The sequence below is a fragment of the Myripristis murdjan genome, chromosome 13 (assembly GCF_902150065.1).
Source record: "Myripristis murdjan chromosome 13, fMyrMur1.1, whole genome shotgun sequence".
Taxonomy (NCBI): Eukaryota; Metazoa; Chordata; class Actinopteri; order Holocentriformes; family Holocentridae; genus Myripristis; species Myripristis murdjan.
This window is the reverse complement of record NC_043992.1, coordinates 4,937,187-4,952,187: the sequence shown is the minus strand read 5'-3', so window position 1 is coordinate 4,952,187 and position 15,001 is coordinate 4,937,187. Positions and strand designations below refer to the sequence as shown.

General features: G+C 43.0%; 1 protein-coding gene across 1 annotated transcript in view; it reads left to right on the top strand.

Annotated features, from left to right (window-relative positions):
- prx (periaxin) overlaps positions 1-12,901 on the top strand; it is a 31,443-nt gene extending 18,542 nt beyond the window's left edge. Inside the window, exons 9-10 of the mRNA XM_030067484.1 lie at positions 21-11,803; positions 12,615-12,901. Coding sequence (XP_029923344.1) covers positions 21-11,803; positions 12,615-12,901 — 12,070 coding nt within the window. The remainder of the gene's footprint in view (positions 1-20; positions 11,804-12,614) is intronic.
- Positions 12,902-15,001: the final 2,100 nt, after the last annotated feature.

Genomic DNA, 15,001 nt, shown 5'->3' with positions numbered 1-15,001 from the left:
TATTCATCATATTCTTCTAGGTTCCCTGGAATGAAAATGAGGGGTTATTCTGGAGGAGCAACAGGAGGAAAAGTGGAAACAGGAACATTTGAAGGACAGGTGGATATCTCTTCACCTGATGTACAGGGAGCTAAAGTGAAAACCAAGGGGAAAGGACCCAAGTTTGGAATTGCCTTTCCTAAGAGCAAACACACAGTGTCAGACCCAGCCTTGGCAACTAAGCCTGTAGAGCTGAAACCAGCAGATGTGAAACTACAACCACCATCAGTGGAGTTCAGTTTGTCTAGCAACAAAGGCAGCGACATCGAAGTTGAAAAGGGAGGGGCTAAGTTTAACGCACCAGATGTGGAGTTTGCTCTCCCTTCAGGAAAAGCTGAGGCATCTTTACCCACTGTGAAGGGAAAGGCAGAATTCAAAGCGCCTAAAATTGACTTAAAAGGAGGAGCTGATACAGAGGGGACTGTGGGAAAAGCAGATATAGATGCACGCAAAGGAGAGGCCAAGCTGAGAATGCCAAAGTTGAAACTACCCAAAGTTCGACTCTCACGCCATTCTGATGAGATAGATGGTGACATCAAGATAAGAGCTGAGGGTCCTGAGAAGATGGGGCTGAAAATGCCCAATATTGACATAACACCTCCAGATGTAGATTTGGAGCTTTCTCTTCCCACCATAAAGGGAGATATAAACGCACCTGAAACAAAGATCAAGGGAGCGGGTGTTGAGGGCATGGATCTCTCAGGGAAAGGTGCATCTATTAAGATGCCATCTGTCGATATCTCTTTGCCAAAAGTGAAGGGCAAGTCTGACATGGACATCACACCTCCAGACTATAAAGCAGATGGGAAGATGGAAATCAAAATGCCTGCCATTGACATCTCTGTTCCTGATGTTGATTTGGAACTGGACACTGGACGGAGAATACCTGATGAGGTGGAAGGTACTTCTTTAAAAGGACCCAATATCTCCATGCCAAAAGTTGACATCTCCTTACCAAAGATGGAAACACCTGATGTGGACATCTCTCTCCCAGAGATGACAGCAAAGGGTGCAGATGTAGATATGGAGCATTATGTTGGCGGAGATGGAAAGTTCAAAATGCCTGATTTTGACATATCTCTCCCTAAAATTAAGTCACCTGAGGGACAAGTAAATATTAAAGGCCCAGAGGTCAAAGGGGGCTTCAAGTTGCCCAAAGTAGACCTGACTCTTCCCAAAGGAAAAGCAGGAGAGATTGAAGCTGCGGAGGGCAAAGAAGGAAAATTTAACTTGCCATCATTGGACCTCTCCCTACCTAAAATGAAGACAGGTGAGACAGAAGTTGACATTGAGGGTCCTGAACTAAAAGGTGGTAAATCTGAAATGCCCACATTTGACATTTCCCTGCCCAAAGGCAAAATGGAAGGAGATGTTGAGGTAGAAGGCCACACAGGGAAGGGAAACAAATTTAAAATGCCTACCTTTGATGTTTCTTTACCAAAGCTGAAACAACCAGAGGGTCATCTCAACATAGAGGGGCCAGAGATGAAAGATGGAGGTAAAATACAGATGCCATCTATTGATATATCCCTACCAAAAGGAAAGACACAGAGGGACATTGAAATAGAGGGACCATCAGCAAAAGGGAGCAAATTCAAAATGCCGTCATTCGACATCACACTCCCTAAGATAAGGACATCTGTTGGTGAGGTTGACATAGAGGGCCCTGAAATTAAAGGAGGGAAAATAGAAGCACCATCAGTAGACATTTCTCTCCCAAAAGGTAAATCCAAAGGTGAGATTGCCATTGAGGGAAAAGGTGCCAAGATGCCTACAGTTGATGTTTCTCTTCCCAAAGGAGGAGTAGAAGGAGATTTAGATATTGGGGGTGGTGAAGGAAAAGGGGGAAAATTTGCCATGCCTTCTCTGGACATTTCTCTTCCAAAGATGAAGCTACCTGAAGGAGATGTGATGATTGAAGGCCCTGAGGCCAAAGGAGGAAAGATTGAGCTGCCAACCGTTGACTTTTCTCTTCCCAAAGGAAATCTAGAAGGGGATATGGACCTTGAAAGCAGCGGTGGTAAGGGAGCCAAGTTCAAGATGCCCACTTTTAACATCTCTGTCCCAAAGATGAAATTAAAAGAAGGTGAGGTTGATATTGAAGGTCCTGAGTTGAAAGGAGGAAAGTTTGAAATGCCTTCGATTGATGTGTCACTTCCAAAAGGAAAACTAGAGGGAGATGTTGAGGGTGGCGGTGGAAAGGGAGGTAAATTCACAATGCCTTCATTAGATATCTCTCTTCCAAAGGTTAAATCACCTGAAGTGGATCTAAGCGTAAAAGGAAGTGAGATCAAAGGTGGCCAAATTCACATGCCAACAATTGATATTTCTCTTCCCAAAGGAAAAGCAGAGGGCAAATTAGATATTGACGGGCCTTCGGGAACAGGAGGAAAGTTTAAAACGCCAGCAGTTGATGCATCCTTGCCAAAGATGAAGATCCCTGAAGGTGAAGTTAGCCTTGAGGGGCCATCACTTGATATCTCCCTTCCCAAAGGAAAAGTTGAGGGAGACATGGAGACTAAGAGCAAAGGGGGGAAGTTCCACATGCCCTCAATTAATATTTCTCTCCCTAAAATGAAATCAAAGGGAGGTAACATCAACATTAAGGAACCCAAGGTCAAAGGAGGGGAAATCAAAATGCCCACAGTTGACATCTCATCTCCTAAAGGAAAGTTAGAGGCTGGTATCACTGTCGAAGGTGAAGCAAAAGGAGGAAAAAGAGGCAAAGTCAGCATGCCTACTGTAGACATCTCCATGCCCAAAGTACAGTTCCCAGAGGGTGATGTGAAGATTCAGGGACCGAAAGTTAAAGGTGGCAAGTTTGACATGCCAAAAATTGACCTCTCTCTTCCAAAGGGTAAAGCAGAGGGAGATATTGATATTCAAGTTCACTCTGGAAAAGATGGGAAATTTGAGGTGCCAACCATTGATATTTCACTTCCTGAAGGAAAAATCAAAGGTGATGTTAATATTGAAGGGCCAGAAGGAAAAACGGGTAAATTCAAAATGCCCAAATTTGACGCTTCTCTTCCAAAAATAAACCTACCAGAGGGTGATATCAAAATAGAAGCACCAGAGATCAAGGGAGGAAAGATTGAGATGCCAGACATTGATATTTCACTCCCCAAAGGAAAAGTAGAGGGAGATATTGACATTGAGGGCTATGCAGGTAAAGGAGGCAAGTTCCATATGCCCTCAATTGATATCTCTCTTCCTAAAATGAAAGCTAAGGGACCAGAGGTCAATATTGAAGGTCCTGAGCTGAAAGGAGGAAAAGTCAACTTGCCAGACATTGACCTTTCACTCCCCAAAGGAAAGGTTGAAGGTGATATCAATATTGAGGGTCCTGAAGGGAAATCAGGTAAATTCAAACTGCCCAAATTTGACATTTCGCTTCCAAAGATGAACCTGCCAGAGGGTAATGTCAAAGTGGAAAGACCAGAGATTAAAGGAAAGATTGAAATGCCAACCATGGATGTTTCACTTCCAAAAGGAAAAATAGAGGGAGATGTTGACATTGAGGGCCATGCAGGTAAAGGAGGCAAGTTTCAAATGCCTTCAATTGATGTCACACTTCCTAAAATAAAGGGTAAGGGACTTGATATTGATATCGAAGGACCTGAAGTTAAAGGTGGAAAGTTCAGCATGCCATCACTTGATGTTTCACAGCCAGAGGGAGACGTCAGCATTGAGGGTCCTGGGGTTAAAGGAGGGAAATTCAAAATGCCCAAATTTGATGTTTCATTACCAAAGGTGAAGCTCCCAGAGGGTGATATCAAAATAGAAGCACCAGAGATCAAGGGGGGGAAGATTGAGATGCCAGACATTGATATTTCACTCCCCAAAGGAAGAGTAGAGGGAGATATTGAAATTGAGGGGCATAGTGGCAAAGGAAGCAAGTTCCATATGCCCTCAATTGATATCTCTCTTCCTAAAATGAAAGCTAAGGGACCAGAGGTCAATATTGAAGGTCCTGAGCTGAAAGGAGGAAAAGTCAACTTGCCAGACATTGACCTTTCACTCCCCAAAGGGAAGGTTGAAGGTGATATCAATATTGAGGGTCCTGAGAGAAAAGGCGGCAAATTCAAACTGCCCAAATTTGACATTTCACTTCCAAAGATGAACCTGCCGGAGGGTGATGTCAAAGTGGAAGGACCAGAGATTAAAGGAAAGATTGAAATGCCAACCATGGATGTTTCACTTCCAAAAGGAAAAATAGAGGGAGATATTGACATTGAGGGCCATGCAGGTAAAGGAGGCAAGTTTCAAATGCCTTCAGTTGATGTCACACTTCCTAAAATTAAGGGTAAGGGACTTGATTTTGATATCGAAGGACCTGAAGTTAAAGGTGGAAAGTTCAGCATGCCATCATTTGATGTTTCACTGCCTAAATGGAAATCTCCAGAGGGAGACGTCAGCATCGAGGGTCCTGAGGTTAAAGGAGGGAAATTCAGCATGCCAACCATTGACATTTCACTTCCCAAAGGAAAAGTTGAGGGTGACATAAATGTTGAGGGCCCTGAGGGGAAAGGGGGGAAATTCAAAATGCCCAAATTTGATGTTTCATTACCAAAGGTGAAGCTCCCAGAGGGTGATATCAAAATAGAAGCACCAGAGATCAAGGGGGGAAAGATTGAGATGCCAGACATTGATATTTCACTCCCCAAAGGAAAAGCAGAGGGAGATATTGACATTGAGGGCCATGCAGGTAAAGGAGGCAAGTTCCATATGCCCTCAATTGATATCTCTCTTCCTAAAATGAAAGCTAAGGGACCAGAGGTCAATATTGAAGGTCCTGAGCTGAAAGGGGGAAAAGTCAACTTGCCAGACATTGACCTTTCACTCCCCAAAGGAAAGGTTGAAGGCGATATCAATATTGAGGGTCCTGAAGGGAAATCAGGTAAATTCAAACTGCCCAAATTTGACATTTCGCTTCCAAAGATGAACCTGCCAGAGGGTGATGTCAAAGTGGAAGGACCAGAGATTAAAGGAAAGATTGAAATGCCAACCATGGATGTTTCACTTCCAAAAGGAAAAATAGAGGGAGATATTGACATTGAGGGCCATGCAGGTAAAGGAGGCAAGTTTCAAATGCCTTCAGTTGATGTCACACTTCCTAAAATTAAGGGTAAGGGACTTGATTTTGATATCGAAGGACCTGAAGTTAAAGGTGGAAAGTTCAGCATGCCATCATTTGATGTTTCACTGCCTAAATGGAAATCTCCAGAGGGAGATGTCAGCATAGAGGGTCCTGAGGTTAAAGGAGGGAAATTCAGCATGCCAACCATTGACATTTCACTTCCCAAAGGAAAAGTTGAGAGTGACATAAATGTTGAGGGCCCTGAGGGGAAAGGGGGGAAATTCAAAATGCCCAAATTTGATGTTTCATTACCAAAGGTGAATTTTCCAGAGGGTGACATAAAAATAAAAGGACCAGAGATGAAGGGAGGAGATATAAAGATGCCAACAGTTGATATTTCAGTTCCCGCAGGAAAGGTGGAGGGTGATATCAATATTGAAGGGCCATCTGGAAAAGGAGGAAAGTTTGAAATGCCAAAAGTTGACCTGTCCCTACCAAAAATAAAGTCAAAAGAAGTTGGTATCAATATCAAGGGTCCTGAGGCAAAAGGTGGAAAATTTGACATGCCTAAAACAGATGTCTCAATTCCCCAAATAACGGGGCAGGGTGAAGTGGCGGTTGACACATCTGGTAAAAAAGGTGGTGGACTCCACATGCCAGCTCTTGATATAAATGTCCCCAGGTTTGACCTTGACCTCAGCCTTCCATCTAGTCACAAAGACAAAAGCCTCAAAGTGGACACCAGTGGTCCTCATGCATCGGGAACCCTTGAAATGTCTAGTGGCTTCAAAGGGGAGGTGAAACCACCGAAGATAAAAGTTAAGGGCACGGACATTGAAGCAGGTGCCATAGAAAGTACAGGTGGATCCATCAAGCTTCCCACGGTCAAATTACCAACAGTTGACATCTCAGCTCCTAAGGTGGATCTAGACTTTGGCCTGACCAAACCTAAAGGTGATGATGTGGAGGTGGAGCTTCTGAAAGCAGAAGGAGGGAGGCCTTACTCAGGGGGCAGCTTTGACATGCCTGATATCTCCCTTAAAGCCCCCAAGTTCTCCTTACCTAAGTTTGGTTTGAAGTCCAAGAGTGGTGATTTGGCGATAGAAGGACAAGGCCCCAAGGCGGATATTTCTCTCAGCCCACCACAAGTAGAGGGAGAAATTAGAGCACCATCAGTAGAATTTGATGGCGATGGAAAAGTTAAGGTCAAAGTGAAAAAGCCTAAAATTAAAATGCCCTCATTTGGAATATCGAAAAAGGATGCAGATATATCTGTGTCTTGTCCTGAGGTGGACGTTAAAGCAAAGAAAGGGAAAATTGATGTTCCTAAACCAGAAATAAATGTTGAGGGCCCAGAGGATAAATCAAAATACAAAGTGAAATTCCCCAAGTTCAAAATATCCTCACCAAAGGGTCAGCTACCAGAGGGGGAAGTTGATGCTAAACTGGAGGGAGACATGGAAAGAAAAGGTGGCTTCCATGCACCTGATGTCACAATTAAATTGCCCAAGTTCTCCATGCCAGGGTTTGGCTCTAAAGAGGGAGATTTGGGCAGGTCAGGTGACCTTGACGCTAAGACCAAGGTCAAGATGCCTTCTGTTGAACTATCACTACCAGCAGCTAAGACACCTGAAACCGAGGTTCTTCTTCCCAAAGCTGAAGTGGATGTCTCAGAGGCTGATATCAGAGGTTATGAGGGAAACCTCAGAATCCCCAAAATGCCAACTATTGATGTTTCTGTCCCTAAAGTAGACCTGGATGTGTCCCTCCCTAAAGTAAAGCATGACACAAAGACTGAGGGAGAAGGAAGCAAATTCAAGATTCCCAGCATCAAAATGCCTGATATTGACTTGTCACTTCCTAAAGGAAAAACAGGTGACATTGAAGGAGGTAACATTGGAGCTGAGGTGGAGGGAGGGAAGTTCAAGATGCCTCACATCAACATGCCCAGTTTGGATATGTCCTTGCCAAAAGGAAAGTCTGCAAAAATTGAGGGACCAGAAGTGGAGCTGAAAGGAGATGGAGGAAAATTCAAAATGCCACATATCACAATGCCATCTATAGATATATCCCTTCCCAAAGAAAAATCTGGAGATCTCAGTGCATCAGGTGTTGAATTGGAGGGGGGGGGAGAAGGGAAATTTAAAATGCCCCATGTCAAAATGCCCAACGTTGACATAACCCTGCCCACAGTAAAAGCAGGAAAAATTGATATTCCAGATGTTGATGCAAAAGTTGAGGGAGAGGGAGGCAAATTCAAAATGCCTGGAATAAAAATGCCAAAAGTTGATATTTCACTACCCAAAGGAAAATCTGGCAAGATTGAAGGTCCAGATGTAAGGATAGAAGGAGAAGGAGGGGATTTCAAAATGCCTGATATGGATATTTCACTGCCAAAGGGAAAGATTGAAGGTCCTGAGGTGGAAATTGAAGGAGAAGGAAAGTTCAAGATGCCTCACATAAAAATGCCTAACATCTCTCTTCCTAAAGCAAAAATTGGAGGCACTGATATACCTGAGATAGAAATGGACGGAGAGGGTGGAGGGAAATTCAAAATGCCTCATATGAAAATGCCAGAAGTTGACATATCACTACCCAAGGGAAAGTTGGGAAAGACAGAAGGCCCAACAATGGAGGTCAAAGGAGAAAGTGGAAAATTCAAGATGCCACACTTTAGCATGCCCTCAGTAGATATTTCACTGCCAAAAGGAAAAATTGAAGGTCCAGAAGTTGAAATAGAGGGAGATGGGGGAGGAAAATTTAAAATGCCTCACATGAAAATGCTTGATGTTGACATATCTCTGCCCAAAGGCAAGATTGAAGGTTCAGAAATGGAGATCAAAGGGGAGAGGGGAAAATTCAAGATGCCACACATCAGCATGCCTTCAGTAGATATTTCACTGCCAAAAGGAACCATTAAAGGTCCAGAGGCTGGAATAGAGGGAGATGGAGGAGGAAAATTTAAAATGCCTCATATGAAAATGCCAGACATTGACATATCACTACCGAAAGGAAAGCTGGGAAAGATTGAAGGCCCAGAGATCCACAGAGAAGGTGGGAAATTCAAAATGCCAGACCTTAGCATGCCCTCAGTAGATATTTCACTGCCAAAAGGAAAAATTGAAGGTCCAGAAGTTGAAATACAGGGAGATAGGGGAGGAAAATTTAAAATGCCTCATATGAAAATGCCTGACATTGACATATCACTACCCAAAGGAAAGCTGGGAAAGATTGAGGGCCCAGAGATCCACGGAGAAGGTGGGAAATTCGAAATGCCAGACCTTAGCATGCCCTCAGTAGATATTTCACTGCCAAAAGGAAAAATTGAAGGTCCAGAAGTTGAAATACAGGGAGATGGAGGACGGAAATTTAAAATGCCTCACATGAAATTGCCTAATGTTGACATATCTCTGCCCAAAGGCAAGATTGAAGGTCCAGAAATGGAGATCAAAGGGGAGGGTGGAAAATTCAAGATGCCACAGCTCAACATGCCTTCAGTAGATATTTCACTGCCAAAAGGAAAAACTGAAGGTCCCGAAGTTGAAGTAGAGGGAGATGGGGGAGGAAAATTCAAAATGCCGCATGTGAAAATGCCTGACATTGACATATCTCTGCCCAAAGGCAAAATTGAAGGTCCAGAGATCAAAGGAGAAGGTGGGAAATTCAAGATGCCACAGATTACGGTTCCCTCCATATCACTGCCCAAAGGAAAATCTAGCAAAATTGAAGGCCCAGGGGTAGAAATTGAGGGAGAAGGAGGGGGGAAATTCAAAATGCCTTCTATTGACATTTCACTACCCAAAGGAAAATCTGGCAGAATTGAGGGACCAGAATTGGAGTTTGAAACAAACAAGGGAGGTCTTAAAATGCCACATATTGCAGTTCCCTCAGTCGACATTTCACTGCCCAAAGGAAAGATTGAAGGTCCTGGGGTTGAAATTGAGGGTGATGGAGGAAAGTTCAAGATGCCTCACATTAAGATGCCAAACATTGACATCTCTCTTCCTAAAGGGAAACCTGGAAAGATTGAAGGACCAGAAATGGAGATAGAGGGGGAGGGCAGGAAATTTAAGATGCCTCATGTCAAAATGCCAAATGTTGACATAAACCTTCCCACAGTAAAAACTGGAGAAATTAGTACACCAGATGTGAGTGTAACAGTTGAGGGAGACGGAGACAAATTCAAAATGCCTGGTATCAAAATGCCAAAAGTTGATATTTCACTACCCAAAGGAAAGTCTGGCAAGATTGAAGGTCCAGAAGTAAAGCTAGAGGGAGAAGGTGGAGGGAAATTCAAAATGCCACATATGAAAATGCCTGATGTAGATATATCTCTTCCCAAAGCCAAAATTGGCAAAACTGGCATGGCAAATATGGACATAGAATTCGAGGGAGCAGGAGAGAAGCTTAAGATGCCACATGTCAAAATGCCTAGTGCTGACATTTCACTACCAAAAGGAAAAGCTGAAATTGAAGGGCCAGAGATGGAGCTAAAAGCAGAAGGAGGAAAATTTAAAATGCCGCATATCACAATGCCTTCAGTGGATATTTCACTACCAAAAGGAAAATCTGGAAAGATCGAGGGTCCGGAGTTCGAGATTGAGGGAGATGGGGGAAAGTTCAAGATGCCACATGTTAAAATGCCAAATGTTGATATATCTCTTCCTAAAAGAGAAGTGGATATTGACACACCAGATTTGAGTGTGGAGGCAGAGGGAGGGAAGATCAAGATGCCGCATATCAAGATGCCAAATGTTGAACTGTCATTGCCCACAAGGAAATCTGGAGAAATTGAGGGTCCAGAAATTGACATAAAAGCAGAGGGGGGCAAATTTAAAACACCACATATCAAGATGCCAAAAGTCGACATTTCACTTCCAAAAGGTAAAACAAAAGATACTGATGTAGAGATGGAGGCTGCAGCAGGAAAAATCAAAGGGCCAGACATCAAACCTCCAAAGGTTGACATAGCAGTGCCAAAGGGGAAGTTAGGCGATACAGAAATCAGCTTACCCAGTGCTGAGGCTGGGGGGAAGATCAAAGTACCACAAGTGACATCACCTGATCTGGACCATGATGTAAAAGCTGAGGGAGAGCACAAGGGCTTGAAACTAAAGATGCCAACAATAAATATTGAGGGTCCCAAAGGAGATCTGGAGCTTGATATTGGTCTTCATAGAGGAGAAGGAAAGAAAGACAGGAAAAAGGTTGAACTACCAGACTTGGATCTCAGCTCACAGGGAACCAGTGGCAAAGTCAAGGGGCCTAAAGTAAAAGGAGGGAAATTCAAGATTGGAATGCCTAAAATGAAAAACAGTGGAGATGCAACAGCTGAGGTGAAAAAGCCTGGAAAAGATGAGAACGAAGGAGTAAGTGGTCGATTCAAAATCAAAAAAGGCAAACCCGGCAAAGGAAACATTGAGCTGCCAGAGGTTGAAGCTAGTGGTCCAGTGTTACCTGATATCTCCATCCCTGATGTGGAATTCTCTGGTCCCTCGATTTCAGCCCATGGAGAAACTTACAATGGACAAACAGAGGATAAAGATCATATTAAGCTCCAAGGGCCAAAGGTCATATTACCAACCGTTAGTCTAAAGACCAAACAAGGTTCAGGCACTGGGTCCTTAGGAACAGATGGAGAAAGTGACCCCTCTTTATCCAACATTGAAATTAAGGCCCCCAAGATACCAGATATTGACTTTGATATAAGTGCATCACAGGATGAAGATGGTGACAAAACAGGAAAAGGTAAGAAAATCAAAATCCCTAAATTTGGTGTCCCATTACCTTCCATCTCCTCTCCTGAGGGAAGAATGGATATCTATGGGAAGGAGATTCGGTATGAGGGCCCTAAGATGCCTAAAGTAAAGAAAGCTGTGTTTGTGCTGGTAAATCCTCCTCAAACAGACCAGGCTGCTGAATCCACAGACCTCCCAGAAGTGGAGGCAACAGCTGAGGCTGAAACAGAAGATGTCAAAGTAAAAATGCCCAAAATCAAAATGAAGCCAACCTTTGGGAAGTCGGGCTCCAAAGACAAAGGAGCTGCTGTGAGCACAGAGGGGGCGGTGGAGGGAGAGGAGAAGTCAAAGAGTGGGAAGATGAAACTTCCCAAAGTTGCTTTTTCTCCCAGTAAGTCGGGCTCCTTTGATGTCACTCTCAAAGGTGAAGGTTCAACTTCCAGCCTCAACGGTGAAAAAGATGCAAGTCTGCACAATGGATCTAAAGAAGATAAAGGCAAGTTTAGTGGTAAAATTAAACTTCCAAAGGTGGAGTTCACCTCTCCGTATGGCAAGATGGGGAGTGGGGAGGAGAGCACAGAAGCGAGTGCAAAACTAGTGAGGGATTCATCACCGGGAGCAACCGAGGGAGACGCTAAAGGCCTTAAGGTCAAATCAGGCAAGATGTCCTTCAGTGGTTTCAGTAAGAAGAAAGGAGGGTCAAGAGAAGAGGAGGAGGAGGCAGAGAGAGAGCCCTTGGAGGAGGTGGTGTCGTCTCATGCCAGGACGGAGATGCTGGACAGAGACAGTTCAGAGTCGCCAGCTGGTTTTACCATGGAGTTCAGCTCAGGGAAGGTCCAGGCCTGGGGCGAGACAGAGGGCGACAGCAGAGGGCTGGGGGCCGATGAGAGAGAGTCTTCCCCCTGGTTCAAGGTCCCCAAGTTCACCCTGAAGCCACACTCCACAGGTGAGGATCTAAGACAACATTCCCTCCAAAATGAAATGTCCACCATTTGAGAAGAAATTACTGATAGAAGGATCCAAATCAAACAAGCTCCAATGTAATGCTACAGGGCAGTGGTGAATTCCTTTCTTGACTAAATTAATTCGTAAACATAGACACTGAACCCCGTGTGTAGCAGTACAGATTTATGAACCTTATCTATAGCAATTTTGAAATGAACATTGAACATGAAATTTACAAACTTTTTTTTTTAATCAGTTGACCTTCAGAAACCTTCAGAAAGTGATTGTAATGGAAAATTGTTCCTAAGTTTGTGTGTCAGACACTTTATGTTTCTTGTTGACTACCTAAATAGCCTTTTAAATACTCCCCACCGCGTCCCCCTGCCCCCCATTCAAAATGTGTGCAGGACATTGAAAATATATCATCTTGTTAATTTATGTTTACCCAGTTGTACCAATGAACGCAAGAAAAGTCATTAAATATAAAGGCAGAAACAGCTGTTAATTATGTGTTTGGAGACATGAGACAGAGTCACAGAGATGACAGGAGGGTTCAGCTCTGGTTCATCTGATCCGTTTCTATGTACTTCACTATCACCATTTTTTATAAAGAAAGCTAGAATTTTGCTACTCAAGGTCATTAATATATCACCTCCTCTCTTTTGTCTCTGCTACATCAGACTAAATTTCCTTTTCCTCTTTGTTTCATGCACCCTCGTCTTCTCTTCATTCATATTTTCTTCGTTCTTCTCTTTCCCTGTCTCCTCTCTTCTCTTCTCTTCTCTTCTCTTCTCTTCTCTTCTCTCCCTCAGGCTTCCTCCAGATAACTCCAGAAGGTTCTCCTCAGGCCCAGCGGAGGGGGGAGCTGGGAGGTGAGGCCGAGGTTTCCGGATCTTTCTGCCTCCACACCTCGGAGGTAAGCTTCAGCCCTGACGAAGTGTCCGAGGAACACCACGTCTCTTCTTCTCAGGAGGGAACCGTCACCACGGTGACCAGGACCACCAGAGTCACCCGGCACATGGTTACCACAGAAACACTGACAGGTGACGCTACAGCGACTACGACGACGACTCAGCGGGTGCTGGACTATGAGTACTGAAGATGTTGGAACGGCTGCTGAAACGTCTCTTTTTATACAAAACAACAAAAACAAACAAAAAAACAATTGCTTTGGTGAGGTTGCTGTGTTCTTGAAAGCTAAGCCTGCACCGTGGCAACATCTAGAAAAGGAAATTTAGCTCTTTATTTTGTATTTTAAATAGGTGAGCTATGAATGTGATAAAAAAAAAAAAATCAGTGAAATTTCATCAACCATTTTTCTTGTCATTATGAGATCAATAGAGTAATATATACTTCCTTTGTTTTGTTTAGTATTTTTTTTTTTTTTTTTTTCATTTTAAATGTGACTATTTTTTGTTACTGTTTGACAGAGTTTTGTTAGTTTAGTCAAAATTATTTATCTGATTTTTTGCGGGGGGGGGGGGGGGTTACTGGTTTCACTCTGAATGTAAACATGTCATATTGATTCATTATTGTTGTTCACAAAAAGTGCTAAAATGCATCAATACTTTCATATTGAACCAGCATCATGGATTTGGCCATGATTTTATTATTAGTCATATGTTTAAAAAAAATAAACCACTGCTACACTACAGTGCATGCCAGAGTAATATTCTTGTAAATACATTTATATAATTACTTGCTCAAGGCAGCATCCCTTCAATGAAAATGTAATTATTTTCATATTCTCTGAGAGTGTAGGAGGTAGAAATAATAATATTTTTGGGCTGATGTCCTGTTCTGTTTGTCTTGTAGGAAACGTGTGAGCTTTTTGGAGTTTATAAGCTACTTTTTTTGCTGAAGTTTTTCATTTACATTTAGTTGCCTAGGCATGTAGGCAGTTAGCGGGTGGTGTTATCCAGAGAAAATTACAGTGAGTGAGCAGGTGCGCGGCCCAGTGTCTTGCTCAAGGACACTCTGGACACATTGTCCGCTGTGGAAATCAAACCTGTGACCTTCTGGTTATTGGTTGGTGTCTAACCACCAGGCCACCCTGCTGCTCATTTTTCATATTCACACTTTTATAGTCCACTGTCAGGAAAAAAATGTACAAAAAATTTTTTATGGTTGAACAGAGTGCCTTGTTTTCCCTGGCGGTGGCGCTGTGGCCCGGCTCAGGCTGCTGCCATGACAGAGTGGCTGGGGAGCGGCTGGCCTGGATCTCACACAAAAAGCCATGACAGAGCAAGTCCTCTGAGCTCAGAGGGGAGCAGGTACCAGAGCGCCGGGGCACCGCCTCCTCTCCAACAAACTGCCCTCCATAATGAGGCATTTTGCAAAAGCCCTGCAAATTTCACACGTTAAACAGATCAGCATCACGCTAATGGGGGCAGTTTCACTCAGCGGTGGACAGTGTCTTGGTCCTCTTCTTTTTTCTTTTTTCTTTTTTTTTTTTTTTTGAAAAAAACGTGTCTTCCTTTTTAAGCACTAATTGCTTTAAAATGAGGGAGCAAAACATTTCGGGACAAAGCTGATGTGTCACTTAGCTCTTTAAATAATTTGTTTTATCTACACTGAGAAATGTAAAGAGTTTTATTCCAAAATGAGATTCCCACCATTTGACAAACAGAATTTTACTCTTTTTACAAAACTGTTACAGGCATCAAATTGCAGCTCACAGCTGAATCGTCTGGAGACCTGTAGTTACAGAGCAGTACAGTTTTACAGGCTAGAATCAATGTTTTCCTTAACATTTAGCGACATTAGCAACTTTTTTTTTTCAAATGGATATATAACATTTTGGAATGAAAGTCTTACGATTTTTCCTGTTTTGGGAAGGTTGGTAGATAGAAATGAAAAGACGAGAGACAAAACCTGAGAATCTACTCACAGTCCAACAAGTTTTCATTAACAGCTTTTAACACTTGACCTGTTTTGCAGGTGATAAATAGAACTAGAGCGGTGAGGAGAGATAACACACACTCAACAGCATCTATGTGTATAGAGAGATTTTTACCGCTGCATTTTTGGTCTCATCGTGTCTTTGAAATATTTTTTTCTTTCAGCATATAAGGGTTTAAGTGCCAAATGTTTTGTCAAAGCTGCATTGGAGAGAATGTTGGTTAAGATGTCATATTAATAAAAATTAATACTCCCAAAACTTGATTGAATGGTGTTTTATATGACTTTATTCACTGTA